The sequence below is a fragment of the Carettochelys insculpta genome, chromosome 18 (assembly GCF_033958435.1).
Source record: "Carettochelys insculpta isolate YL-2023 chromosome 18, ASM3395843v1, whole genome shotgun sequence".
Lineage (NCBI taxonomy): Eukaryota > Metazoa > Chordata > Testudines > Carettochelyidae > Carettochelys > Carettochelys insculpta.
In genome coordinates this window covers 1801626-1825782 of record NC_134154.1, presented here as the reverse complement: position 1 = coordinate 1825782, position 24157 = coordinate 1801626, and the positions used below count along the sequence as shown (strand labels likewise).

Below are 24157 nucleotides of genomic sequence, written 5' to 3'. Positions count from 1 at the left end.
GGTCACACAGCCGGAATCCCAGAGTCTTTTCGAGTTTCCCTTCCGCAGGTCACTGCAGGGGAAGAGGTTAGGGGCTGTTTCTTAAACTTTTTGAGATCTGGGAACACCAAACAATAATTTTTTTCATGCGGAACACCTAGGAACATTTTCTTCAAGGACAAATATGTTGTCAGGCCAAATAACCAGAAACATATACAGCAAAACCAAAATGAAGTCATTTAATCAGGTATCGTAGCAATGAAGGAGTAACTCTGTACCTAGTTTAGATAACAGAAAACACATACCCATCAGTGTATGATGTCGGAAAAGTGCCCAACTAAAAAGGCACAAGGACAGAGACGGCACAAAGCAATTTAACCTTAGAAGATAGCATATTACACCCCAACCTTAGCCCAAGAGGTAATTTTAGTTTAGTTTAATAAACATTATTATAATATTGTTAAAGATAATCCACACAGGCACCGACATCAAGCAGCTGGCAGACAATGTACCCGCCACGCTGGCGTAAGGCAGGCGCCACACGCTGCTACGCTGCCACGCAGCTCAGAGGAGAGGGGAGGCCAGCACAATGGAAGTCAGCCTTGCTGCGTTGCCAGAGTACGATCCCTCTCGCGAGAGGTAGAAATAAGATTATGATTCAGTGTTTTCCATTGCTCTGATGGAATGGGTTTATTGGAAACTTCGAACCTTTTTTTTTTTTTTTTTTTGCAAAGGCTCATGGTTCCCCTGCAAGTTCGGCACCAGTGTTCCAGGGAATACAGTTTAAGACGCACTGGGCTAGAGCAGGGCTGAGCGAACTTTCTACATTAGGACCCACTTAGTCCATGCACTTAGCAGCCTCCCACCCCCCCGCTGCCGCACACACACACCTGTCTAATGTAATCCAGACCAACAGAAATTTCGGTTATGTCCCTGTGGAAAAAAAAACCCTTTTCTGCACATGTAAGAAAAGAAGTCTGTAGAATGTAAAAGCTTTATTAATGGGTATATAAATGTGTGCCAGAGGGGCAGCCGTGCTGGCCGGGTGGAACCCTCGCAGCAGCACAGAGAGAGAGGGAGAGAGAGAAAAGCTTCTGATGTTTGGGACTGAAGGAGTTACACCCCAAACGTCCCTTGGAATAAGGAAGCCACAAGCTGGACTCGGTTGTTGTGAATACAAAGGGGAAGGAGGATGTTTGCCAAGGCTCCTAGAGGCACGTAGACCCTCTGGTTCTCTCGGCCTCCCACAATGCCCAGCGCTGATGGCGCTGCTGGGTGGCTGCAGCCGTGGTCTGCTGAAGGCCTGGCCAGGGTGGCATCAGTGGGGAAGGGGCTTGAGTGAGCTGCCAGTATTCACACTGTAAATCAGCCACCCAAACCTTCCAACTCTGCTAAATGCAGCCAGCAAACCCCTAAAAGATCTCTTGCGCCTGGCTCCCCAGGGGCATTTTGCAGGCCCACGGCACTGCCTGAGGTCTGTCCTGGCCCCTCATGCCCCTCCTTGTACCTCTCCTGCCCTTAACCCCACGTGCCTCCCCGTGACCCCACTGCCCCGAAGCCGCTTTGCTGCTGTGCAGGTGCAACCAGCTCCAGCCAGCAGGAAGGAGCTGGGAGGAACTCCTGTGGGTTGGAACAGTCAAGTTTAAAGTCCACATGCCCAGCGGTGTGTGCTGCTGCAGCCAGGGATACACATGGGGCTTCCCCCACCTGACCTGGACAGTGTCCCTAGCTCTTGCATGGGCTTCACCCCCTTCCCCTGCACAGCAGCCGAACTGGGGGCTTCTCCTGCCACCCTCCAGACCAGTAATTGGGTTTTTAACAAGGACAGGGCACCCCCCACCGCTTCCCCTCCCTCAGTGCTCTCATGAGGCGGTGGAGGAAGCCGAGAGGCCCAGGCTCAGGGATGGAACAAAGGCACTGGGACTTGTAAGTTCCCTAACAGTCACGGGCACAGGAGGAGTGTGCCCGGCCGGGTGGTGTGGGAGGGGAGCAGTGGGAAGGGAGGGAGGGCTGCACAATCAAAGGGTACCTGGGCTGCAGCCAAGTCACTTGAGTCAAGCTCTGCAGTGGGGGCAGGAAAAACTCACCTGCCAAAATCCCACCAAGATGCAGGGCTGGTTCCCTCCCCAGCTCACTGTACTAGTTCCTGCCCACTTAGAGCCGCCAACCAGGCTGGCAGCACCCAGGCGCAGCAGATGGCGGCGGGGGCTGTGGAGGTGGGAAGAGGCGCTGTTCTAGCTGCCGGAGTCTCAGGTGCAGAGGCAGAGTGTGGCGGGGAGAGAGCTACAGAGGCAGTGCACGCCAGCGGTCACAGCCTCCTGCTCCCTCATCCACACAGCCCAGGACCCCCTCATCCTGGCCCATCTGGAGCCACCCACCATGATCTCGGCCTAGTTTGGCCCCACGTTCCAGCTCGTTGGTGCCCCCAGGGTCACTGAGCAGGGAGCAGCATTGGTTAGTAAACGCTGCAGGCCGCAGCAAGGCCTGGCTAATGCAGGGCCTGTGCCAGGGCACAAAGCAGTCCCCTTCCCCAGCCAGGGCGGGTTGCTGAGCCAGGTTTGAGCTGCAGGCCTGAGCTCTGTTCCCAGCCCACCCCCGGTGCTGCTGGGGGGCCCTGGCAAGCACTGACCTTGCTCTGTGGGGAGGAACAGTGTCCCTGGCCGCTGTTTGGCTGGGGCTGGAGATGGAGGGCGGGAGAGATCGGTACCTGTTCGGTTCACTCCCCCGGGGGCGCCTGGCACTGGCCGCTGGCCGCAGACAGGGCACTGGGGCTGGGTGGAGCTTTGGTCTGACCCGCTGTGGCTGTCTGATGCGCTCTGTGCCTCAGTTTCCCCCTTATAGCATCAGGCTCCTGATGCCGCAGGGAGGGGCTGAGGCTTCCCTGGTGCTAGAGCCGCTGAGGCTCCCGGGGAAGGGGAGCTGAGGGGCACATGCGAGGGTGCCGGGACCCCGGGGGGGCGGGGCTGGGAAGAGCTAAGGCGCGTTGTGCGTTGCCAGGCGCTTAGGGATCCGTCCGGCCCTTCGGGGTGATCCGTAGGGCAGGGCCAGCCCGCGCCCAGCTCTCGGGGGCTGCCAGCCCCGCTCCGCCCCGCCCCGGGCGCAGCAGTGGCCTGACGGCCGGCGAGCGGAGCCCGGCAGACGCGCCCTGGCGGTTTAAGCCAAGGACCCCCAGCCTGGAGCGCCCGAGGCCGGCGGCGGCTGCTCCCGGGGCCGGGCAGGGGGGAGAGGCCGGCAGGGAAGCGCTTCCCCCGGCTGCGCCTAGGGGGCAGGAGAGCTCCGCACCGCACTTCTCCCGGCACCTGTGGCTGCAGACACGCGCGGCGCTCAGCTCCGCTCGGCCGGCCGGCGGGGCCCGGGGCAGCGACCCGCGTGGGCGGCACCGGGCTCGGCCTCGGCCTCGACCTCGGCCTCGCTCCTCCCCCGCGGGCTGCCCGGATCTGAGCAGGGGGGCGGCCGGGCTGGGCATGGCCCGGAACACCGCGCTGCACTTCAGAGTGGTGGAGGGGAGGGACCTGCCTGCCAAGGACGTGTGAGTGGGGCTGGGGGGGCCGGGGAGTGGGGGGTCCCGGGGGGTTTCGGAGGGGGGCTGGGGATCTGGGGGTTCCCGGGGGGCCGCGGAATGGGGGTTCCCGGAGGGGGAGTGGGGGTTCCCGGGGGGTCGGGAGTCACTCCAGGGCAGTAATCCGCCCCCCGCTCCGCCGCTGCCCAGCGCCGGGTGTCGGCCCACGGAGAGCCGCCCCTTGGGCTCGGGCCCCGCGTGCTCCGGGGCACTTCCCTGCTCCTGGTTAATTGCGGCGGGGACGCCCCCGCCCCTCGCCCGCCCCAGAGCTACAGGCTGGAACCGGAGCCCCCGTTTGACCCGCGCAAAGGGCCCGGAGCTGCTAGCGGGCCCGATCCTGGGCTTCGCCGGGCAGCGTGTGCTCAAGCCAGGGCTGCTTCCCGCAGCTGGGCCCGGCCGTTTGCAGGCAGGAGACCACCGCTCGGGCTGCCCGGGGCCAGCTTTGGAGCAGGGGGGCTGTGGGGCAGGGAACATGGGGCCTGGTCCCCTTGGAGCTGGGCTGCTGGTCCCGCGTGGCCCGCCCCCGCTCGGGCTACCGGGGCTCATGAAGCCAGGGCGGCAGCAGTGGTGCGACACGCAGAGCTCCGCTGGGGCTCTCCGGCCCAGCCCGGTGGGCGGTAGGTGTGGGGCTTCCACGGGAGTCTGCCCAGCGCCGGCTCCCACGCTGCCACGTGGCCTGTCCGGTCTTGCTGGGGCGATGTCTGGTGACTGGTGTGGGCAGGGCGGGAAGCATCCGCGCTAATCCCAGCTCTGCTCATTGCCATGGCCTGTGCCTCGGTTTCCCCGCACGTAACGAGACTGCCCTGCCTCCCGGGGCGGCTGGCCCGGCGGGAGGGCGGCGGAGAGGCGCAGCTCTGCACGTCCCCGTTGCATTTAGCTGGGTGCCCGGACGCAGGGCCCTGGCGCGGGGCTGAACTCGCTGCCCAGAGGCTTTTGCCGCTTTGGAGGCCCGGGAGCATCTCTGGAAGGAGAAGGGAGCAGCTCCTTAGTCTCTGCGCACTCTGACTGCCCTTTCCCTGTACCCGGATCTGAGGGGCCCCTGCCCAGCCCGTGCAGGGCCACTTATCCCTGTGTCCATCCGGGTAGACAGGCCACTGACTCATCCCTCTCCCCGCGCTGCGCGCAAAGAATTCCAGGCGGCGGGCGAGCTACGGGCTGTCTGCACTTGAGACGCCCCAGTGGTTCCCGTGCGCTGCCGCGGTGTGGACACCACTCCCACCAGCGGGAGGGCTCCCGTCACCGGCCGAAGCCACCTTCCGGAGAGGTGGTCGCTGCAGCCATGGAAGAAGTCAAAGCCTCATGGAATGCCCGGGCGGGAAGGGACCGAGTCCAGCCCCCTGCCCCAAGCAGGACCAACCCCAACTAGATCGTCCCAGCCGGGGCTGTGCCAAGCCGGGACTTAGAAACCTCTAGGGATGAAGATTTCCCGGCCCCTCCGAGTCCCTGTGTAGCCCGCACCGCGTTAGTGGAAGAGTTCCATCGACCCAGGGCCGTCCACACGGGGACTCGGTGCCGCTGGCCTGTGTCACGGGAGGTGTGGAATTCTCACGGCCCATGGCGACGTGCCAGGGTCAGCCTCACTGTTGTGCAGAGCAGCTCTCGGGCAGGTAGCCAGCACTGGGCTTCTTCCTCTCCTGCTTGCACTCACGCGAACCAGGAGCTCCACCCCTGCAGGCCGAGAGCCTGATTCCCCATTGCCTAGCGGGTGGGTGCAGAACCCGGCCGTTGGGATTTGTCCCTGCTCGCAGCACCAGCTGGTCCGGGCGTTTGAGGGGTCCTGCGGGAAGGCACCTTCACTGGAACAGGAAAATCAGTTTCTAACCTTCCTGGGAGTGGGAGGAGTTCGTCAGCCCAACCTGAGGGCTCAGAAGCAAAAAGCCATTTGAAACCCCCTCTCCCCTGGAAGGCAAAGGGGCTGCTTGGTGGTTCTCCTGGTCTGGGCTGCTTGGTGGGGACCACAGGGTGGTGCTCCGCCCCCTGGCATGGCGCAGATACCTGGCCAAGGGACGGGGCGACGTGAAACGGATTGACAACTCCTCCCTGCCTGCCCGAGCCCTGGGCTGTGGCGCAGGGTGGGCCAGCAGCGGGAAGTTCGCTCCACCCAGCTGTTCTGCGCTGCTGTGGTCCCCAGGTGCAGCCAAACGCTCTGGGGTTCGCTCTGGGGCCCATCTCTCGAGTTCCGCGTGCGATCCGCAGGTGCCACGGCCCCGGTGTGTTCTCCGCGGCCCGGCTTCCCGTGTGACTCCCCAGCGCTGCGCGGTCGGCCGTGCTCGGCCGGCTTATTTCACAGGGGGCTTCCTCGGGGGGAATGTTAGTGCTGGGGTTTGCGGGCGGAAAGGGGGATCAGGCTTGAGAACGCCTGTGGGGTAAGAGGGCTGAGACTGTTCCGCAGTATTTGTACGGCCCTAATGTGCCTCCGGTTCCCCTGGGTGCCCACGGCTCCGCTCTCGGCGTGCGAAAGCCCGGGCAGCGCTAGGGACCTGGGCCCGCCGAGTGCTGGAGTTAAGCCCCCGAGGTCCCTGTGTAGAGAATGCTGCCGCTGACCGTCTACACTATGGGCAAAACTGCCCGGCTCAGGGTCGATCCTGCGGGGTTTGATGTCACGCACCTGGTAGAGCTGCAGGAAGCCGAACCCTCTGGGTGGGCAGCCGGCCTCGGAACCCCTCCGTGTCGCGAAGAGCGAGGGAGAGGTGGGCCCGCGGAGGTCCCTCTGCGGACGGCCGGGTAAGGCGATGGCAGCCGAGCTGATTCCGGCTGCGCAAGTCGGTGGCTAGAATGAACTCCGCTGTCACTGGCTGGCGCAGGCCAGGCCTTCAGCATCCGCCCGGCGGGAGGCCGCCCTGGCACTGTCGGTGCAGACGAGCCCTAAGCAACTCAGGCCACAAGTGCCAGGGAGGCGGCCGCGTCCGTCTGTATCTCCAACAACCAGGTGCACCCGGCGAGGCGGGTCTGTGCCCACGGAAGCTGCTGCTCCGCAGTCCCCTGCCCGGGCGGCTCGCGGTGCGCCGGACCGGCTGGCTCTTTGCTACAGGGCTGAGGTGGGGCCCTGCCCCCAAGGTGCTCTGCTCACCCCGCCTGGCCACCGTCACACCACGCGCCTTGGCCGCATCCCCGGCCTCGCGATGGGCGTCAGCAACCCAGCGCGCCCCTCCGGCAGCAGTTAGCGAGCAGCGACTCCCAGCAGGAGCCTGTGGTGCCGGCCCGGCCCCAGGACAGATCCCCGGCAGCGCGGGGGGCGCGATCCGTCCTTCCCCTTTGCGCTGCACCGGCCAGGCTGCGTCCAGTCCCCGCCCGCACAGCTCGGACGTGGCTGCGCTGGAGGGGCCCGCGGAGGGCAGCCCGGCTGATTCGGGGGCTGGAGCACATGGCCGAGGGGGGAGGCTGAGGCACTGGTTTAGTTTACAGCAGAGAGCGACGGGGGGTTGAGAGCCGCCGTCCGCTTCCTGAAGGGGGTCCCCGGGGGCAGAGAGAGGCCGGTGGCAGAACAAGGAGCGACGGTCTCAGGTTGCAATGGGGGAGGTGTAGTTGGGTATTCGGACAAACTCTTCCCCCAGGCGGTGGCGAAGCCCTGGGACGTGTTACCCAGAGAGGCGGGGGAATCTCCATCCCTGGAGGTTTCTACGCCCCGGCTCGACAAGCCCCGGCCGGGATAACTTAGCGGGGCTGGTTCTGCTTCGGGCGGGGGCTGGGCTCGACCTCCTGAGGTCCCTTCCAGCCCTGGGATTCTGTGAGCTGGGGCTGCCCCGCGGCAGCGCGAGGAAATGCAGCGGACTTGCTGCCGATCGCCCCTTAGGTCGGGCTTTACGCTGCCGGCGCGGCTGAGAATGCGGCTCTGTTGCCGGCCCAAAGCGGAGCAGCCCAGGAGCACAAGCCCCCGTCCCTGAAGCAGTGCGAGGCACCGCAGAGCGCGGCTGCTTCCCCGTCTCTCGCGGCGCAGTCGCTCTGCTGCTGGGAGCGGGGTCACAGTCCTTAGCGGGCCAGGGCGCAGCCCGGTGGGACCCTGCTGCTCCCCCGGGAGTTCTACCCCACGCCCCAGCCGGGCCCCCTTCCTCGGTACCAACGCCCGCTTAGCACTACCGTGCGGCTAATCCGGTCCCCTTCCCCAGGTCCGGCACCAGCGACCCCTACTGCATCGTCAAAGTGGACAACGAGGTGGTAGCCAGGTGAGCGCGCCGGCGGGGGGCCCGGGCATGGGCTGGGAGAGGCGTTTGCGCAGTTCTCTCGCTCAGTGGCAGAGGCCGATGTCCGCTCACTCAGCTGTCCCGGGAGGGGGGGTTACCCGACCCGGGGGGCCGGCAGGGGGTGGCTCGAAACCGCCCCCATTTGGAGCTGAACTGGAGCAGCACTTCGGCCCCGGTCCCAGCTGCCGCAGACGTGGGTCCCAGGCTAAGCCTGCCCCATCAGCGCGCCCAGCACCCGCCACGCTAGGAGGCCTGGAGTTCCCCAGCCCGTGCCGCTGAGAAGGGCCCAGCCCCTGCCCGGGGCTTCAGGGCAGCTGGGGACAGGGTTAAAGCCGGTTGCAGCCCATCTCCGGCGGGGGACGGAGCCGCACTGGAGCCAGCCTGCCGAGCCCGGCGCCCGCGGGAGTGACAGGGAGCCGCAGTCTCTGAGCCCTGGCAAAGCGCTTTTCCAGGGCGGAGCAAAGCGGCCTGGCCCCCTGCTCGGGGCTGGGAACTCAGCCGGCTCCTTTCTTCCCGGAGTTAGGACGCTGTGGGGCTGGGGGCGGGGGCGGGTCGCCTTCCCCTGCAGCCTCCAGCGCTGGGGGCCGATGACTGCCTGCGCAGTGCGGAGGCAAGAGCTGGGTCTCCCGCCTTGAGCGAGGCCCTGTCCTGCGGCGCTGGGGGCTGGTTGCAGGGAAGAGGCAGAAGGCCAGGGCCGGGCGGAGAGGGGCGCTCCTGGGGCTGGGACTCCGCCGCTGGGGGTGCTGTGCCCAGAGTCTGCCTGGCTGCAGCGCTGGACCAAGCAGCCACCTGGCGAAGGCTGCACGACCCCCGGCCGTGTGTGAGACCGGGCCCCTGCAACTGCTGAAAGCCCGAGTCCGTGTCGCACGCGGCTGGGGGTCCCCCTCGTGACACTCCCGCGGGGGAGCCCTGCTTTTCTGCATTAGCCTTGCAAGGGGCTTTGAGAGGTGGGCTGGGATGTGCCAGGGCAGGAGCAGCTGAGCCGGGGCGACTCCCGGCCCCGCTCTCAAGAGCAACGCCCTCCCGCTGCTCTGGCCACCTGCCCCGCGCTGCGCTCAGGAGCCCCGGGCAGGAAAGGGCATCGGGGCTGCAGCTCCCCGTGGGACTCTCATGCATGGCCGGGCGGGGGCGGCAGTGCTGCCCCGTAGCATGAGCCCATCAGGTGCGTCTGTTCTGCCGCGGGCAGCGCGGCTTGCAGCTGCCTTTGGTGCTTTCCAGCTGCGCAAGCCCCTGCACGCTGTCTGGCCAGAGGCGACTCCCCCCGGGGCCTGCAGCATCCTCCGGGCTGGGCTTGCTGCTCCCTGACCCTCCGCTTCCACCCCTGCCCCCGCGGTTGCCATGGTGCTCCAGGCCCCTTGGCAACGCAGAGAGGCTGCTCTGGAGCTGGCCCGTGATGAGGCGGTTACTATGGAGAAGTCCCTCTCCGGAGGTGTGGCAGCATCTTCCCCTCTCCAGGCAGTAGGGGCTCGCTGGACAGGGCGGGAGTATCTGAGCGGGGGTCGGGGGGGCAGTGAGGGGTTAGGGGCCTGGGTGCTCCCAGCCTCACCTGCGGTTCCTCGCCCACAGCCCAGCCCAGCTCCACGCCCTGTTCTCCCTCGCCGGGGCCCTGTCGCTCGGTGAGGGGCTGGGGAGCTGCGAACCCCTCGGCCTGGGCGGCCGCGAGCAGTTCCCCCCTCGCTGTGTGTCCTCAGGCAAGACAGCGCTTCCCCCGTGTTCTCCGGGGCCCGCGGCCGGCAGCTCCGTGGCGCGGGGCAGGGTCGTTTGGCGGCGGCGCCCCGGGCTCCGGGACGCGCTTGCTGCCCTTGGGGTGCGAGCGCGGGGAAGCCGGCAAGGCCCGAGATCCCCTCGGCTCCCCGGCAGCCCCTGGCACGCCCATTGCTGAGCGGAGAGCATCGCCCCGGGGGCTCTGGCCGGGGCTGCGGAGCTGCACTGCCCCGTTCAGCCCGGCCCGCGGGAGCGACCAGCCGGGGCCCAGCGCAGCCGGCGGGCTCACCCCAAAGAGCTGCCTCAGTTACCATGGCAACACCAGCTCCAGCGCTGCACCGACCCGATCCCCCCATGTAGCACGAGCCTCCCCCGAACGGGGGGGGGGGCTGCTTCCCTCCCCGGCTCACCCCGGGACTGAACCGCCGGCGGCCCTCGCGGGAAGCCCAGCTGCTGGGCGCCCTTCCCAGGCTGGGGCTCTTGCAGCCGGAGGCACTCACGGCCCCAGCCCCAGCCCCCGACCTCACATGGCCCTGCTCTGCTTGCAGGACAGCTACTGTGTGGAAGAGCCTGAACCCCTTCTGGGGGGAAGAATACACCCTGCACCTGCCCATGGGCTTCCACAGCCTGGCCTTCTACGTGCTGGACGAGGACACCATTGGGTAAGCGGGGGCTGGGGGCAGAGGGGCTGGAGAGGGCCCTGAGCCTCGGTGGGGCTCCCTACCCGAGGCCTCCGCCCAGGCTGGGCCTCTGAGCCCGGGGCTGGCAGGGCCGCTGGCTCACCCCGGGGAAGCGGGTGGGAGAAGCCCGGGAGCGAGCGGCCAGGGAGAAGGAGGTGTCCGATGCCCAGGGCTGCTTTATCCCGGATGGGGCCTCAGGAGCTGGAGCTCTGGTGCTCCACTGAGGGCTCCCTTCTGCCTCTCCCGTGGCTAGACCGCTTGCCCGAGGGCGCGGTGCACAGCAAAGCCCGGGGGTGACTCCGTCCGTGAGCAGCTGGGGGGTGTGAGGGAGCCCCCCGAGGTGGATAAGCTGCTCCTTGCCCATGCGGGGCAGTTACCGCCAGGGACTCTGCCCAGCCCCGGCTCTTCCCTTGCAGGCACGATGATGTCATTGGCAAAATCTCTCTCAGTAAGGAACGGATTTCAGCTCACCCGCGAGGTAGGTGCTCGTCGGAGGAGGGAACCCTGCGCTGGTGAAGTGGCTCATGAAGCCAGAGAATCCCGGGGCTGGAAGGGACCTCAGGAGGTTACTGAGTCCAGCCCCCTGCCCACAGCAGGACCAACCCCCACTAAATCATCCCAGCCAGGGCTGGTCAAGCCGGGATTTAAAAGCCTCTAGGGATGGAGATTCCCCCACCTCCCTGGGTAACACAGTCCAGTGCGCACCACCTCCTGGGGGAAGAGTTTTCCCGAATATGCAACCTCCCCCTCCCCCTCTGCACCGTCAGCCCATTGCCCCGGTCCTGCCGTCTGTCACCCCTGAGAACAGCCTCTCTCCAGCCTCCCTAGACTCCCCTGCAGGAAGTTGAAGGCTGATACCAAACCGCCTCTCGCTCTTCTCTTCTGCAAACTAAACAGCCCCTCAGCCTCTGCTCGCAGGTCATGCGCGCCAGCCCCCGGACTGCTGCAGTTGCCCTCCGCTGGGCCCCCTCCAGCGCACCCACCTCCTTCCTATGCTGGCGGGCCCAGGACTGGAGGCAATAGGAGTGGCTCGCTCACAGCTGATGTCCAGGGCAGCAGGCGCCCAAGTGGCAGTTGACAGGCCGTTTCACGAAGCCTGGCTCATAATCTCAGCCCCCCCGCCGGGGTCCAATGCGATCAGCACACCCAGCCCCCAGCCGCGCACAGTCACCGGCCGTCTGCAGGGGGAGCGATGCGCCCAGCTGGCAGCCTGGTGCTCTCCCCAGTGCTGCTCCGAGGCCAAGCACCAGCCCCGGGGCGCACAGGACAACCTGAGCTTGCCTGCTCGGTGGGGCCATGGGCTCCTGGCTCTCGCCCTTGTGGGGGAAAGGCTCCGGGTGGCGCCCAGCGGAGAGGGCCGCGGGGCCCCCCGGCTGTCAGAGCTTTGCAGAGCTCCCGGTTTGGAGTGGGAGGCGGGTGGCTGACGTGGGATGCCAGCACCATATGGGGCCGGCGGTGCTGTGGATGAAATCACTGGGGCCTGTGCCAGGGCAGGAGGCGGGAGGCTGCGTGCCGCTGGCACGGGGCCGGCAGGTGGGGCAGGGAGAGCCAAGCCGACTCCTTTGCCTTTGCAGGGATTGACCGCTGGCTCAACCTGACGCGGGTGGAGCCCAACGAAGAGGTGCAGGGAGAGATTTGCCTGGAGCTGGCGCTGCGAGAAGAGCCCGAGCGGAGGGTCCTGCGCTGCCATGTGATTGAGGCCAGGTAGGAGTGGATGGCTCCTCTCTTCCTCGCTTTCCTGTCCCCCGCAAAGGGCTCGCCCCTCCCGGACAGAGGCGGGTCCCTCCAGGCAGGAGGCGCCGGCGGGCAGCCCAGCCTGGAGGCTGAGGCTGGGATGAGGGATAAGATGACAGCAGGTTGCCCAACTCTGTGTCCGCTTCAGTTCCCTTAGGATGCCACAGCCCTTCCCCTTGCTCTGCGTCTCATGGTGCCACCCTGAAGAGGTGCCAGCTGGTCTTGCCTCGACCTGGGGTCTGGCAGCCTCAGATTGGGCTGGCACAGGAGTCCAGCAAACCATGGGCGCATCTGTTGGCTGTCTGGCCCCTTGGCACCTGGCAGCTTGGCACGGTGCCTGACTGGCCCGGTGATGGGCACAGCGCCAGTGCCTGGTGGGGGATGCCAGTTCCCGCAGAGCGGCACATCTGCCTCGGTGGGGGTGACCCATTCGGAGGGTTTCACAAACAGGGCCGGGGGGGTTAGCCAGCTGAGGGTGGGCAGGCCAGTGTCTTACCTCCTGGTTTCCTTTTAGGGGGTTTGCAAAGCAAAATGTATTTATTTATTTCTCTGCCGCTCCAGTGAAATGTTCACGAGCTCTGCAGAACGGCTTTGCCACAGAGAGTAAAACGCGCGTGCGTAATTGCGCTGCGCTGCCGCTACACTGGCTTCTGGAAGAGGGAATTCTGAGCACAACCCCATTGTCTGCCTAATTGCAGAGCAGTTCATGGAATCCCCGGGCGGGAAGGGGCCTCAGGAGGTCATCTAGCCCAGCCCCCCAGCCCCCTCCCCAGCAGGGCCAACCCCAACTAAATCATCCTGGCCAGGGCTTTCTCAAGCGGAGACTTAAAAACCTCTAGGGATGGAGATTCCACCGCCTCCCTCCTAACACATTCCAGTGCTTCGCCACCTCCTGGTGACATAGTCTGTCCTAATATCCAGCCTAGACCTCCCCCACTGCAACTTGAGACCCTTGTTCTGCCATCCGTCACTGCTGAGAACAGCCTCTCTCCATCCTCTGCGGAGCCCCCCTGCAGGCAGTCAAAGGCCCTTATCAGCGGCCCCCCACCGCTTCTCTTCTGTAGACTAAATAAGCCCAAATCCCTCAGTGTCTCCTCCTAGGACATGTGCTCCAGCCCCTTAATCATTTTGGTTGCCCTCCTCTGGGCCTTTTCCAAAGCCTCCACATCCGTTCGGCACTGGGGGCCCCAGAACCGGGCGCAGTGCTCCAGAAGCGGCCTCACCGATGCTGAACAGCGGGGGATAGTCACTTCTCTTGCTCTGGTCTCCGTTAGACCTGCACAGCCGCAATATTCTGACTCGTTTGGTCCGCCAGCTAACGCCTCTTCCCTTTAGCCTTGCAAATGTGCAAGTCCTGTTGGCAGCCCTAAGGACCAGGGCTTTGCCTTCCCCATCCTCCTCCAGCCAGTGGTGCTGGATAGGGACCTCCGCCACTGTGATTTCTTCAGCACAGTCTGAGGCGAGGATGCCCTGGAGGTCCCCTTCCATCGCCATATCTTGCATTTAGCTCCAGCAGCGCAAAGGGAGGGGCGCCCGACGCTGCTCTGCCGTGGCGCAGCCAGTGTGAGCTCTCCCTGCGGGCAGCCCCGCCGGTTCCCCTCCCTGCCCACGGCTCAGATGGGGGACCATGCCGGCGGAGGCTGCTGTACTGTGGCTGATGGGAGAAACGGCCGGGTGCTGGCTGTACACACAAAGGCTGCTCCCTCCCAAGCAGCCCACTGCCTGAAGCCAAAGGACAGCGGGTGGTCCCTGTTTGGCAGCGGTAACGCTGCCTAAGTGACGTGCCCAAGGTCGCCCCAAACCTGGGGCGAAGCAGGGAGCTTTGCCCAGGGCTCACGAACCCCTGCCCACACGCCTGTCCTTCCTCTGCCAAGCACGAGGCCAGGCCTGCGCAAGAGCCAGGTGCCTCCCCAGGAGCGGAGCGGGAAGGGTTTTGGCGATGTCCCCCCCTTCCCTCCAACACCCCCTCCTCTCCAGGACGCCGACAGGAGGTGCTCGCCTGGGCTGCGCTTTGCGGAGGCGGAGGGGCACGTGGGTTTCCTAAGCGTGAAAGAGAACTAAGGCCCTGCCCCCGTCCCGCTCCCAGCGCCAGCTGAGCTAGTGCCGGGGCCGAAGTGGGCAGCGTCTCCCAGCCGCGCTGTCCCGCGGCCCTGGTGTCACTCCCTAGAGGGAGCAGCGCTGGGACACGCCTCGTCGGTGCCCGTCGGGGGCCGCAGCCTCGGACGATGCAAGCAGGCTAGCGAGAGGCTGGTGCTGGCCCCGAGTGGCCAGCCCGGGCCGCTCTGTCTGACGCTGCTGTCCAAGGAAGGGGGAGCCCCCGCTCTCCAGGTACGTCCGAGCCCACTGCTGCGCTCCTCCCACTGAGCGCGGAGCTTTCCAAGAGCTGCAGGCGGGAGCAACCGGGAAGGCACCTTGCCCAGCAAAGGAACTGCTCCCACGCGCCCTAGCAGCTCGGCTCGGCTGCCGAGGCTCGCCCGCGGCCTGCCGGCGGTTCTCACCTGGCCTCGGGGGGCTTCTCCCTCCTGCTTTGGGTTCTGGGTAGAGTTTTGCAGGCTGCTGAGTGGAGCAGGCTCCGCACGCAGACACAGCAGTGTGAAAGGAGCAGGGCCAGGGCCAGGGCACGGGCCCAGCCAGGGAGTCTGCCCAGCCTGTTGGCCCCGGCCTGAGCAGGCCGTTAACGCCCAGGCTTTGGGAACAGCAGTGCCAGGTGGACACAGGGATGCTCCGCAGGGCTGGTGGGATACGGGCTCCCATTAGAGCCCTCACCGGCAGCCCTTTGCCACAGCTGGTCCCCGTAAAACTCCATCCATCGCGTGGGCCCCCAAGAGGTGCTGGGCTCACACCTCCCTGCTTACGCAGATGCGTTAGGGGCTTATCCCCCGGGGGCCACCCGGCCTCTCCTGCCTCCCCAGGGCCGTGGCCCTGCTTTCTCCGCGCCCTTCTCGCGTGCAATTGCCGGGCCGCGTCCCGCGCGGGCTGCGCCAGGGCAGCAGACGGGAGTCGGGGCATCTGGCTGTGCACGCGGGGAGCCCGCGGAGCACCGCGTCCCGGGCCCTGCTTCCGCGGGGAGATTGGCGTCACTGCGCGGCTGCCCAAGCAGCGGCCGGGCGCTCTCTTCCCGGAGCCAGCCGCTCCGCGGGCGTGCGGGGCGGGGGAGCTGGCAACCGCAGGAAGCAGCGTGGGCTTGGCTGCTCTGGCGGCCTGCTCCTGCGCGCGTCAGTCCGGCTCCCCGGCCTGCCTGCAAAGCGGCCGCAGAGAGCTCCGATCCCGTCTCAGAAGCAGAGCCACGCCCGGGAAAGACTCGTCTGCTGCTCCATGATCCCCCTGAGAGACACAGAGGCAGGCCCACTTCCCATCTGGGCTTCAGCTGCCCTCAGATCCAGCTCTGGGGTCTTGGCTCCATCTCGAGCCCCCACAGGCTCAGGCAAAGGATTCACTTCCCCAGAAGCAGAAGCACTTTTCTTGCACCAAGGACCAGTGTCCTTATCAGGGATACCACTGCCCATCCCAGAGCCATTCCCTCTGCTCCAGCCCCCATGGCTGGATTCAGAGACACACCTGGAATGCTCTTTTCTGGTGGATCCTTCTCCAGCCACCCTAGGCTGAGGAATCCTCCTCAGACAATGGGCTAGTTTCCTCATTGGCACCTTTTCCAAACGCAGGCTCTGCTCTCTCCCCAGGCTGCTGCTGCTGCTCAACACAGACAGACAATGGGAGACACTCTCTCCTTTCTCCCAGCCCCCTGGCTGGTCTCCACACACACACAGAAGGTGAAGCAGCTTCTCTCACAGACAACTTGCCATTCCCAGTGGATCAGCTGCTTTCCTGCACAGACACACAGGCACCTTCCTTGGCCCAGGCCTGGAAAACTCTTCGCAGGTCTGTCTTGGCCACTAGTAGATGATGGGTTGGAATCGCTCCTTCCCTCCTTGAGCTGTGGCAGGCCACTCAGTTCAGAGCTCCAGGCAGTCCAGGGTTCCCTGCCCTGATCCGGGCTCACCTCTGCAGGATTCTCCCCAGCTCTCAGCTCCGCCACTGCACATCCACGCTGCCTTGTCCAGCTTCTTTAATCTCGATTCGGTTTCCAGGTGCTGCCACTTCACAGCGGAGTTGCTCAGCGTGGTTGCAGGCTCTCAGGCTGATGCCCTCTGCACCCCACGATTCCTGGAAGAATCCCTTCAGTGTGCCAGGCTCCTTGCGGGTCACAAGCTGCCCGGGGTTAGGCTGTAGGCCCCTCTGCCCTCTGGGACCGACTCCAACAGACTCCCAGCGGAACCCCTTCTTCAGTGCGACACCCGCTCTCAGGGACCATGAGCACCCTGTCTTGGGAAGAACTCATTCAGCGTCAGCCTCCTCAGGGGTCACTTGTTCCTGGGGGTTGGGCTCTCGGCCCCTCCACCTTCTGGGACCGACTCCAACAGATTCCCAGGAGTAACCCCTCCTCGGGTGTGACACCCCCTCTCGAGGACCACAACCGCAGTTGCTTGGGTTCGGCCGCAGGCCCCTCCGCCTTGGGGAACTGCACCTCACTGCCCTTCAGCACACCTGGGTCTCGCAGGCCTCACTTCTTCCGGGGCCCCGGTCACTTACTGCTGGATGCTCCATCCTCGGGGTGCAGAACATCCCACTCCTGACACCAGTGTGATGGGGTTCTGGGGTCCCCCAAGCTCTGCACCCTGTCCGCAGGCAGGAGAGTCTCTCACTCAGCAGGAAAACAGCAGGTTTATTAGCCGACAGGACACAGCATCGTACAGAGGAGTCAGTGCAGCCGGCAGAGACAGCCAGTCCCATCCATGTTGGGGAGAGGAGGCCCCGAGGGGCCCCCAGAGCTGGGGCCTTGCCCCCTCCTTTGTCTCTCTCTCTCTCCCAGCCCAGACTAACTGCTCCCAACTCCCAGTTCCAATTCAAACCCCTCAGGCTCCACCTCCTCCTTTGTCTGCAGTACAAAGGTGTTACCTGGTCGTCAGGGTTACCCTCAGCAGGAGCCCCACACCCTCTGTGAGCCACACACACACACACACAGGTATCCCCCACTCCATCACAACCCCCCCTTGTCCTCCCCGCAGAGACCTGGCCCCCCGGGACATCTCCGGCACCTCTGACCCCTTCGTGCGAGTGAGCTGCCAGGGCCGCACCTCGGAGACGGCGGTGAGTGCAAGGGGCCGGTGCGCTCAGGCCCGGCTCGGGGCAGGCTCCTTTGCGCTGCGGTGCCAGAGGCGCCCAAGCGGGGCAGCCAGCGCCTCCGGCCGGTCCCTGGGGCTCGGGCGGGGGGCGGGAGCCTGGCCCTGTGTGTCCCGCGGGGTCTGAGCCCTGAGCCCGTCACAGGGCAGGACGCGAGCAGCGGGGGAAGGGCCGCCGAGGAGGACTGAATTCCCGTCCCCGACAGCGCTGCCTGCGCGGCAGAGACGCGGCGGGGGCTCAGAGCCCGGCCCGGCCCCGTTAGCGAGCCAGGCGCCGCAGGGACGGGCAGCCGGGGGCGGCCTGCTGCCCTGGCCGCTCGGTGCAGTGCCCAGCCACCGGCCGCCTCCCCTGCGCGCAGCACCGCCCGGAGCCGGGCCCGGCCGCGCTGCTGAAGGACGCCGCTGTCCTGGCTAAGGAAAGCCCCGCCGCGAGGCCGGGCTGCGGTGCAGCTGCTCTCGGGGCTCGCTCGTTTCCCGCCAGCCCCGGGGGGGCCTGTGCCCCGGGAGCCGGGCGTGGGCAGCGGGGCTCCGGCAGCCCAGAGACAGCCGCTTCCAAGCCTGGCCCCGGCTGGTCGGGGGCAGCTGCCGAATGGCTCTGCCCGGGCAACGCCAACACGAGGAGCCCGTGGCACCGGGGCTGAGAGGCGCGGTGCTCCGGGGGCCTCCCTGGGGAGCTCCTGCCCTTGAGCCACCCCCGTGGGGTCACAGCCCGTCCGAGTGCCCGCAGGCCCGGGGGTGGACACCGCACGGAGCCCAGGGGCCGCGAGCCTCAAGCAGGGGGTGAACCGGTTCGTGGCTTTCGCTCTTCCTGGCGCGTCTTGCCCCGCAGGTGGGATGGGGCCGGACCCGCTCCTGTCCTGCTGAAGCGGGTGGGTTGGAGTGGGCTCAGCACGGCACAGGACCGGGCCCTCGGGGCAGGAGCCGCCGTCTGCCGCCCACGCCGTGAGCCCGGCCCCTCCCTCTCGCCCACGCAGATCATTAAGAAGACTCGCTTCCCGCACTGGGATGAGGTGCTGGAGCTGGAGCTGGAGCTGGGCCTGGAGCAGAGGGTGCCCGGGCAGGAGCCCCAGCGGTCCCGCGTGAGCGTGCAGGTCTGGGACTGGGACATGGTGGGAAAAAATGACTTCCTGGGCCAGGTGAGCATCCGGCCGCGCCCTCAGGGCCTGGCACGGGGCAGGGGCTGGCGGCTCGGGTCAGGCCGGGGGATGAGGCGCGGCTTAGAGCGGGAGAAGGCCGATGGCCGGCGGACCTGCAGCCTCACATCTCGGGGCTCTCGGTTCCCCCCTTGCTGTGCTCCGGGGGGACGGGGCGGGGTGCGCGTGTGCCTGGCTGTCACGCCCTGGGTTCCGCCCGGCCTCGGCTGGACATGGGCATTGGCCCAGGGCTGCAATGGCTCCGCTGTGCCTGTCCCGACAGCCTGATTTGCTTTGCGCCCCTGGGCTGCGAGCAGCTCGCAGGCAGGGTGGACCTCTCTCATCCGGCACAGAAGAATGTGCCGGCCCACTGGAGGTCAATACCGTCCAACACATTCCCAGCCCTGGCGCGGCTCGCTGGGCTCTGGGACCACGTGCGGGGTAAATTCCAGCTGGCGAACAGCCCGGAGCTGGGAGAGCCGGGCCGGGGCGGGACGCGCATTAGGGGACCGCGGGAGACTGGGGCACACCCGCAGTCCCTGGTGCGCCGGCTCGCTGAACTCGTGTCCGCTGGGCGGTGCCGGAGGAGAGAGGTTTGACCTGCACCAGTTCTGCCCCGGCCCGGGGTGTCTCAGCCCCCCGGCACTGCGGTCTGCCGCAGCGGCACAGGGGCCCGGCCTCTGGGATCCGAGTGCGCTGCCCAGTTCTGGGGGCCAGGGAGCGGGACCTGTCCGGCGGCTGTTCCGTCGGGCTCAGCGGCTCGGCCAGGCTGGGACCAGCTCCTGCCCACACAGCCAGGCTGAGCGAGTGGTGGGGGGGGGCTCAGCAGCTCTGTGCGGCGCAGGGCGCGCCCGGTGCCTCCGGCCCCCAGCGGCAGCCGCTGGCCGGGGCTATCCCCCGCAGCCCGGGCAGAGCCCCAGGGGCCGGGAGCAGGTTCCCAGCTGCCCCGCTCGAGCGGTGCCAAAGCCCTGCCGTAAAGCCGGGGGGGGCGGGGCGGCCTTGGGGCCACGGCGAGCCCAGCTGCGCCTCTCGCCTGCGCTCGGGTGCCCGCTCGAGGCACCTCTGAGCAGAGCTCCGCAAGCCTGGCCAGGGCAGGCCCATTCGGCCTCCTGCCTCCTGCGGAGTCTGCCGGGGAGCGGGCAGGGAATGACGCGCCCTGGCAGCGGGTGCCCCAGGGCTGGCAGCGGGTGTCAGGGTGCGGGTGCCCCAGGGCTGGCAGCGGGTGCCCCAGGGCTGGCAGCGGGTGTCAGGGCGCGGGTGCCCCAGGGCTGGCAGCGGGAGCCCCAGGGCTGGCAGCGGGTGTCAGGGCGCGGGAGCCCCAGGGCTGGCAGCGGGAGCCCCAGGGCTGGCAGCAGGTGCCCCAGGGCTGGCAGCGGGAGCCCCAGGGCTGGCAGCGGGTGTCAGGGCGCGGGAGCCCCAGGGCTGGCAGCGGGTGCCCCAGGGCTGGCAGCGGGAGCCCCAGGGCTGGCAGCGGGTGTCAGGGCGTGGGTGCCCCAGGGCTGGCAGCGGGTGTCAGGGCGCGGGTGCCCCAGGGCTGGCAGCGGGTGTCAGGGCGCAGGTGCCCCAGGGCTGGCAGCGGGTGTCAGGGCGCGGGAGCCCCAGGGCTGGCAGAGAACCAAGGCTGCCCCGTGTCCGCTCCTGGCTCTCACCGCTCCTTCCCCCGTGTCTGACGCAGGTTGAGTTCTCCCTGGCTGCCCTCCAGCGGTCCCCGGCCACAGGCTGGTTCCGGCTCCTGCCCTTCCCCGCTGCCGAGGAGGATGATGGGTAAACGCAGCCTGGGGCTGGGACCCTCATTACCGCTGGGCCGGGAAGGGGGGTGGGCCCGGCTTCCATTCCCGGCGCTGGGCCGGGAGCCTGGGGTGACAGCCCGGCGGGGGGAGCCCTGGGCTCTGTTCCCAGCCGGGGCACTGGTGGGTCTCGAGCTTCGGACGGGGGCTGCGTTTCGGGGCTCTGCTCCCATCTCTGTCCCCGGCTTGCGGGGTCGCCCCGGGCAGGCCAGGCCCCGCTGCTCCCATCTCTGTCCCCGGCTTGCGGGGTCGCCCCGGGCAGGCCAGGCCCCGCTGCGCCCATCTCTGTCCCCGGCTTGCGGGGTCGCCCCGGGCAGGCCAGGCCCCGCTGCGCCCATCTCTGTCCCCGGCTTGCGGGGTCGCCCCGGGCAGGCCAGGCCCCGCTGCGCCCATCTCTGTCCCCGGCTTGCGGGGTCGCCCCGGGCAGGCCAGGCCCCGCTGCGAGCCTCAGTGTCCCCGGTGCAAATGGGGGTTTAGTGACGCTGCTTTTCCTGAGCACAAAAGCCAAGTGGCCAGAGCGGGGGTGCTGCGCACCGAGCCCCTGGGGGTGCCCACTTCCCTGCCAGTAAAGCAGGGGGGAGCCCTGGCCCGTGCAGGCTGCGGGGCTCTGAAGCCGGCAGCGTTCACTGGGGCAGCGGAGGACTCCCCGGCGCCCGCCCGGCCTCGAGAGAAGCGTGCCGGAGGCTTGGCTGCCTGGTGGGAAGGGGAAGAGAGCGGCGTGGCCCGCGGGGATCCGGCTCCTCTCCGCCTGCCTTGGCACCGGCTGTGGTACTGGGGGCCGGGGCCGGCTCGAGCGAGGCTGCGCATGTAGCCCGCCCACCTAGGGTGTGTCACTGGGCGGGGGCGGCCCCCAGGCCCCTGGCGGGAGACAGACGCGTCTCCTCCCAGCCGTAGCCGAGCGCCGGCTGGAGGGGTCCCGCGGTGCGCTCAGGGCGCGGGTTCGAGTCCGCCCCTGGCGCTGCGGTGGGCTCGGTCGGTGCCCGCCTGCCCAGGGGGTGTCTCTCTCTTGGCTGCCCTGGCAGAGGGAAGCTGGGGGCTCTGCGCCTGAAGGTGCGGCTGGCTGAGGACAGGATCCTGCCCTCCATGTACTACCAGCCCCTCATCCAGCTGCTGGTGGAGTCCGTCCTGTCCCCTGCCGAGGTGGGTGCCATGTCCACGGCCCGGGGAAGCGGACACCGCCGTGGGGCCCAGCTAGGAGCGAGCGAGCGAGGGCCCAACAGGCACGTTCTGAAGCGTCCAGGCCTCGGAGCTGCAGGGGCCGGCGGGGGGGCCAGGAGCTGGGCCCTGGAAGCGTTCGCCGGGTGGCTCCTGAGGCGGGGGCGGGGGCGGGGGCTGCCAGGAGAGCAGCGGCGGTGCCGGAGGTCCAGTAGCCGCTGCCTTTCCCCCCCCCGGGGGAGCCTCCAGCCCGCGGCTGCGCTGGCTGCTGCTGGCGAGTCAGGGCACCGCCCTGGGGCTGAGAGGCAGCGGCCAGGCGGGGACAGAGGCCGCCCGCGGCAGCCGGGATCCGGACCCTGCCGTGCCTGGGCTCCAGGGTCATCGCCGGGCTCTGAGTGGAGCAGGCAGCTCCCCTGGGCCTGCTGCAGGGCCCGGCCCTGTGCGGAGCTCCTGGGCTCCTCTCTCCCTGCCAGCAACAGGCTTCAGCCCCGGCCCTGGGGCTGCCCCTGCCCAGCCAGCGTCTAGGCTCCCGCCTGGCTGCTGCGCCCGGGCCGTGGGGTCCCCCGCTGGCTTGAGGCTGGGCTGCCCAGGAGCCAGTAGGTCCCGCACTCCTCTGCAGAACCGCGGCCTCACCCACAGCCGCCCAGCCCAGGGGCGAGACGTGCCCGGGGCAGGGGTGCTCCAGCTGGAGCCGCAGGCAGGGCGCTGGCCGCGGCCTGGGGGGCGCCGCGCAGCGGGCGGGAGCTGGGCAGGGGCAGGCTGGCCAGCCGGCAAGGCCCCTGCTGTGCGGCAGGAGGAGGACCTCGGCCCGCTGGCCTTGCTGGAGGAGATCAGCTCGGCCGAGAGCCGCCAGGACGTGGCCACCAAGCTGGTGAAGATCTTCCTGGGACGGGGCCTGGCGCTGCCCTTCCTGGACCACCTCAACCTGCGCGAGGTGACCAAGACCAGTGAGTGCTGCCCCGCCCCGGGGACCTGCTCGTGGTGCGCGGGGGTCTCCTCCCACCGCCGGGGCCGGGGCTGGTCGCCCTTTGCTGCCCCTCGCTTCTGGCTGGCTTTGCGGAGAGCAGCTGCCCCTGGCTGGGACGTGGCTCCGTCCCCACAGGGATCCTCCCGCGCCCCGCCTGCGCTGCAGCCCCCAGGCCTACCCCGGCTGATTGCAGACCCCTCTTCTCCCTGCTGCTGGCACGGCTGGCTCCTGCCGCCCCCTGGCCCGTAGCCCGCTGCGGTGGCCCACCCCTTGCCGCACCGTGCGCAGCGGGGGCTGCGGCCCAGGGCCCAGCTCCCTTTTCTCTCTTGCAGCGGATCCCAACACGCTCTTCCGCTCCAACTCCCTGGCCTCCAAGTCCATGGAGCAGTTTATGAAGGTGAGCGCGGGGGCAGCGGCCCAGGGCCTGCGGGCTGTGGTGCCAACGGCCCCGCCTGTGAAGTGGCGTGCGCGGGGCTGGCCTGGCTCAGGCTCCAGCTGTGTGGCGCTGGGCAGGGGGCTGTGTCCCTGGCATGGCAAGAGGGGACAGGGCAGGGCGCTGCTTGAGCGCCGGGGCGGCCCTGGCCAGGAGGTGCCCCCAGGGCGGGGCTGTCTGCCCAGACTTGCTGGAGTCCAGCTCCTGGGGGGCTGAGCCCGAACGCGCCTGGGACGCGTGCACCTCCGGCCCCCTCTTAGAGCCGGGGAAGAGCCGCGAAGACCAGGGGCTCGGGAGCAGTTCCCGTCCGAGCAGAGACTGCCAAGCCCGGGGCGGCCGGCGCGGGGCGGTGCTCGTCACTGCCGGAGGGAAGGAGGCGGCTCCCGGCCCACTGCCCCGGGGTGGAGCCGAACCCCGCAAAGCGCTGCCTGCGCGCAGGGACAGGCCCCTCGGGGCTTCGGCCATCCGCCTGAGGGGCACAAAGCTGCGCCCCAGCAGTCCCTCCGCCGCTGAGTGCCAGGCGCGGGACTGGGCCGCAGGGACACCTGCCACTTGCTAATTGCCCTGCAGCGCCGGGCAGTGCCCCGAGCGGAAGAGCGACTGTGGCCCCGTCGTAGCGGTCCCTGGTCGGTCTGTCTCACTGCCGCCCGCAGGTGCTCGGGATGCCCTATCTCCGCGCGGTTTTGAAGCCAATCATCGACCGGATCTTCGAGGAGAAGAAATATGTCGAGTTGGACCCGTGCAAGATTGAGCTGACCCGGACCAGGTGAGCGCGAGGGCAGTGGGGGTGCGGGCCGGGGCCTGCTGGTGTAAGTGGGGCCTGGCCCGAGTGGCCGCAGGGGAGCGGGGCCGAATCTGCATTGCCAGAGCCCATAAGCAGCCGCCCGCGGCCCCAAGCCGAGTTGTTGCGCAGTTGCTTTTCTGAAGCAAGGCCCAGGTGCTCCGAGGGACCCCCCAGGGCGCTCGTCCCAGGCCCGGCGAGGCGCTCGGGGCTGCGCTCCCAGCTGGAAGGAGGGTGCCTGGCCGGGTGCTGCCTGGCACTGGAATATGCTGCCTGGTAAAGGGTAGCGCTTGGCACAGCCTTCCGCGAGCGGCTGCTCTGGTGCCAGGATGGGCTCTGCCCTCCTGGTGCCCCGAGGGGCTCCCCTAGCCTGGGGTGTGGGAAGGAGGCCCGCTGAGTCGGGGGAGCTCAGCGCTGGGCAGGGGGCGCTGCCGGGGCTCCTCCAGGGCCCGGAGCAGAGCGAAGGGGGCGCCCGGTGGGCCGGGAGAGCGGTGGGGTGAGGCGAGGCGAGCGCAGGGGGCCGGCGCGCTCCAGTCACAGGCACAGGAGCCACTGCACTTCGCGGGCCGTTTTCCCCACCTGCGGGAGCCAGTGACAGCAGCGGAGAGCGAGCCGGAGCCAGGAGCACGTGGCTGCCTCGGGGGGCACAGGCCAGGGGCGGGGGGCTGGTGGTCAGCGCAGAGCTGGGTGCTGGCCAGGGCACCCCCGTTCTCCGGAGGGCAGTGCCGCCAGCGCTGGAGGAGATGGGTGCGGGCTCAGCCCCTCGCTCGGCTGCTGCCGGTAGCTGCCGGCGGGTCTCAGCCCAGCCTCGGGTGCTCCCAGGGTTGCCACCAGCCCCCGATTGGCCGAGTCTCGGAGGGGTGAAGGGCCCCCAGCGCCGGGCA

At 68.0% G+C, this 24157-nt stretch overlaps 1 protein-coding gene across 3 annotated transcripts in view; it reads left to right on the top strand.

Moving 5' to 3' along the window:
- Positions 1-3396: 3396 nt before the first annotated feature.
- RASAL1 (RAS protein activator like 1) overlaps positions 3397-24157 on the top strand; it is a 31837-nt gene continuing 11076 nt past the window's right edge. For 2 of the 3 annotated variants that reach the window (XM_075012766.1, XM_075012765.1), the window contains exons 1-12: positions 3397-3508; positions 7645-7701; positions 9972-10085; positions 10520-10581; positions 11678-11807; positions 16904-16985; positions 17992-18153; positions 19826-19914; positions 20960-21077; positions 21886-22039; positions 22392-22456; positions 23146-23258. In XM_075012766.1, the coding sequence (XP_074868867.1) occupies positions 3444-3508; positions 7645-7701; positions 9972-10085; positions 10520-10581; positions 11678-11807; positions 16904-16985; positions 17992-18153; positions 19826-19914; positions 20960-21077; positions 21886-22039; positions 22392-22456; positions 23146-23258 (1211 nt within the window). In that variant the 5' untranslated portion in view covers positions 3397-3443. The remainder of the gene's footprint in view (positions 3509-7644; positions 7702-9971; positions 10086-10519; positions 10582-11677; positions 11808-16903; positions 16986-17991; positions 18154-19825; positions 19915-20959; positions 21078-21885; positions 22040-22391; positions 22457-23145; positions 23259-24157) is intronic. The other variant, XM_075012767.1, reaches the window with a different exon arrangement.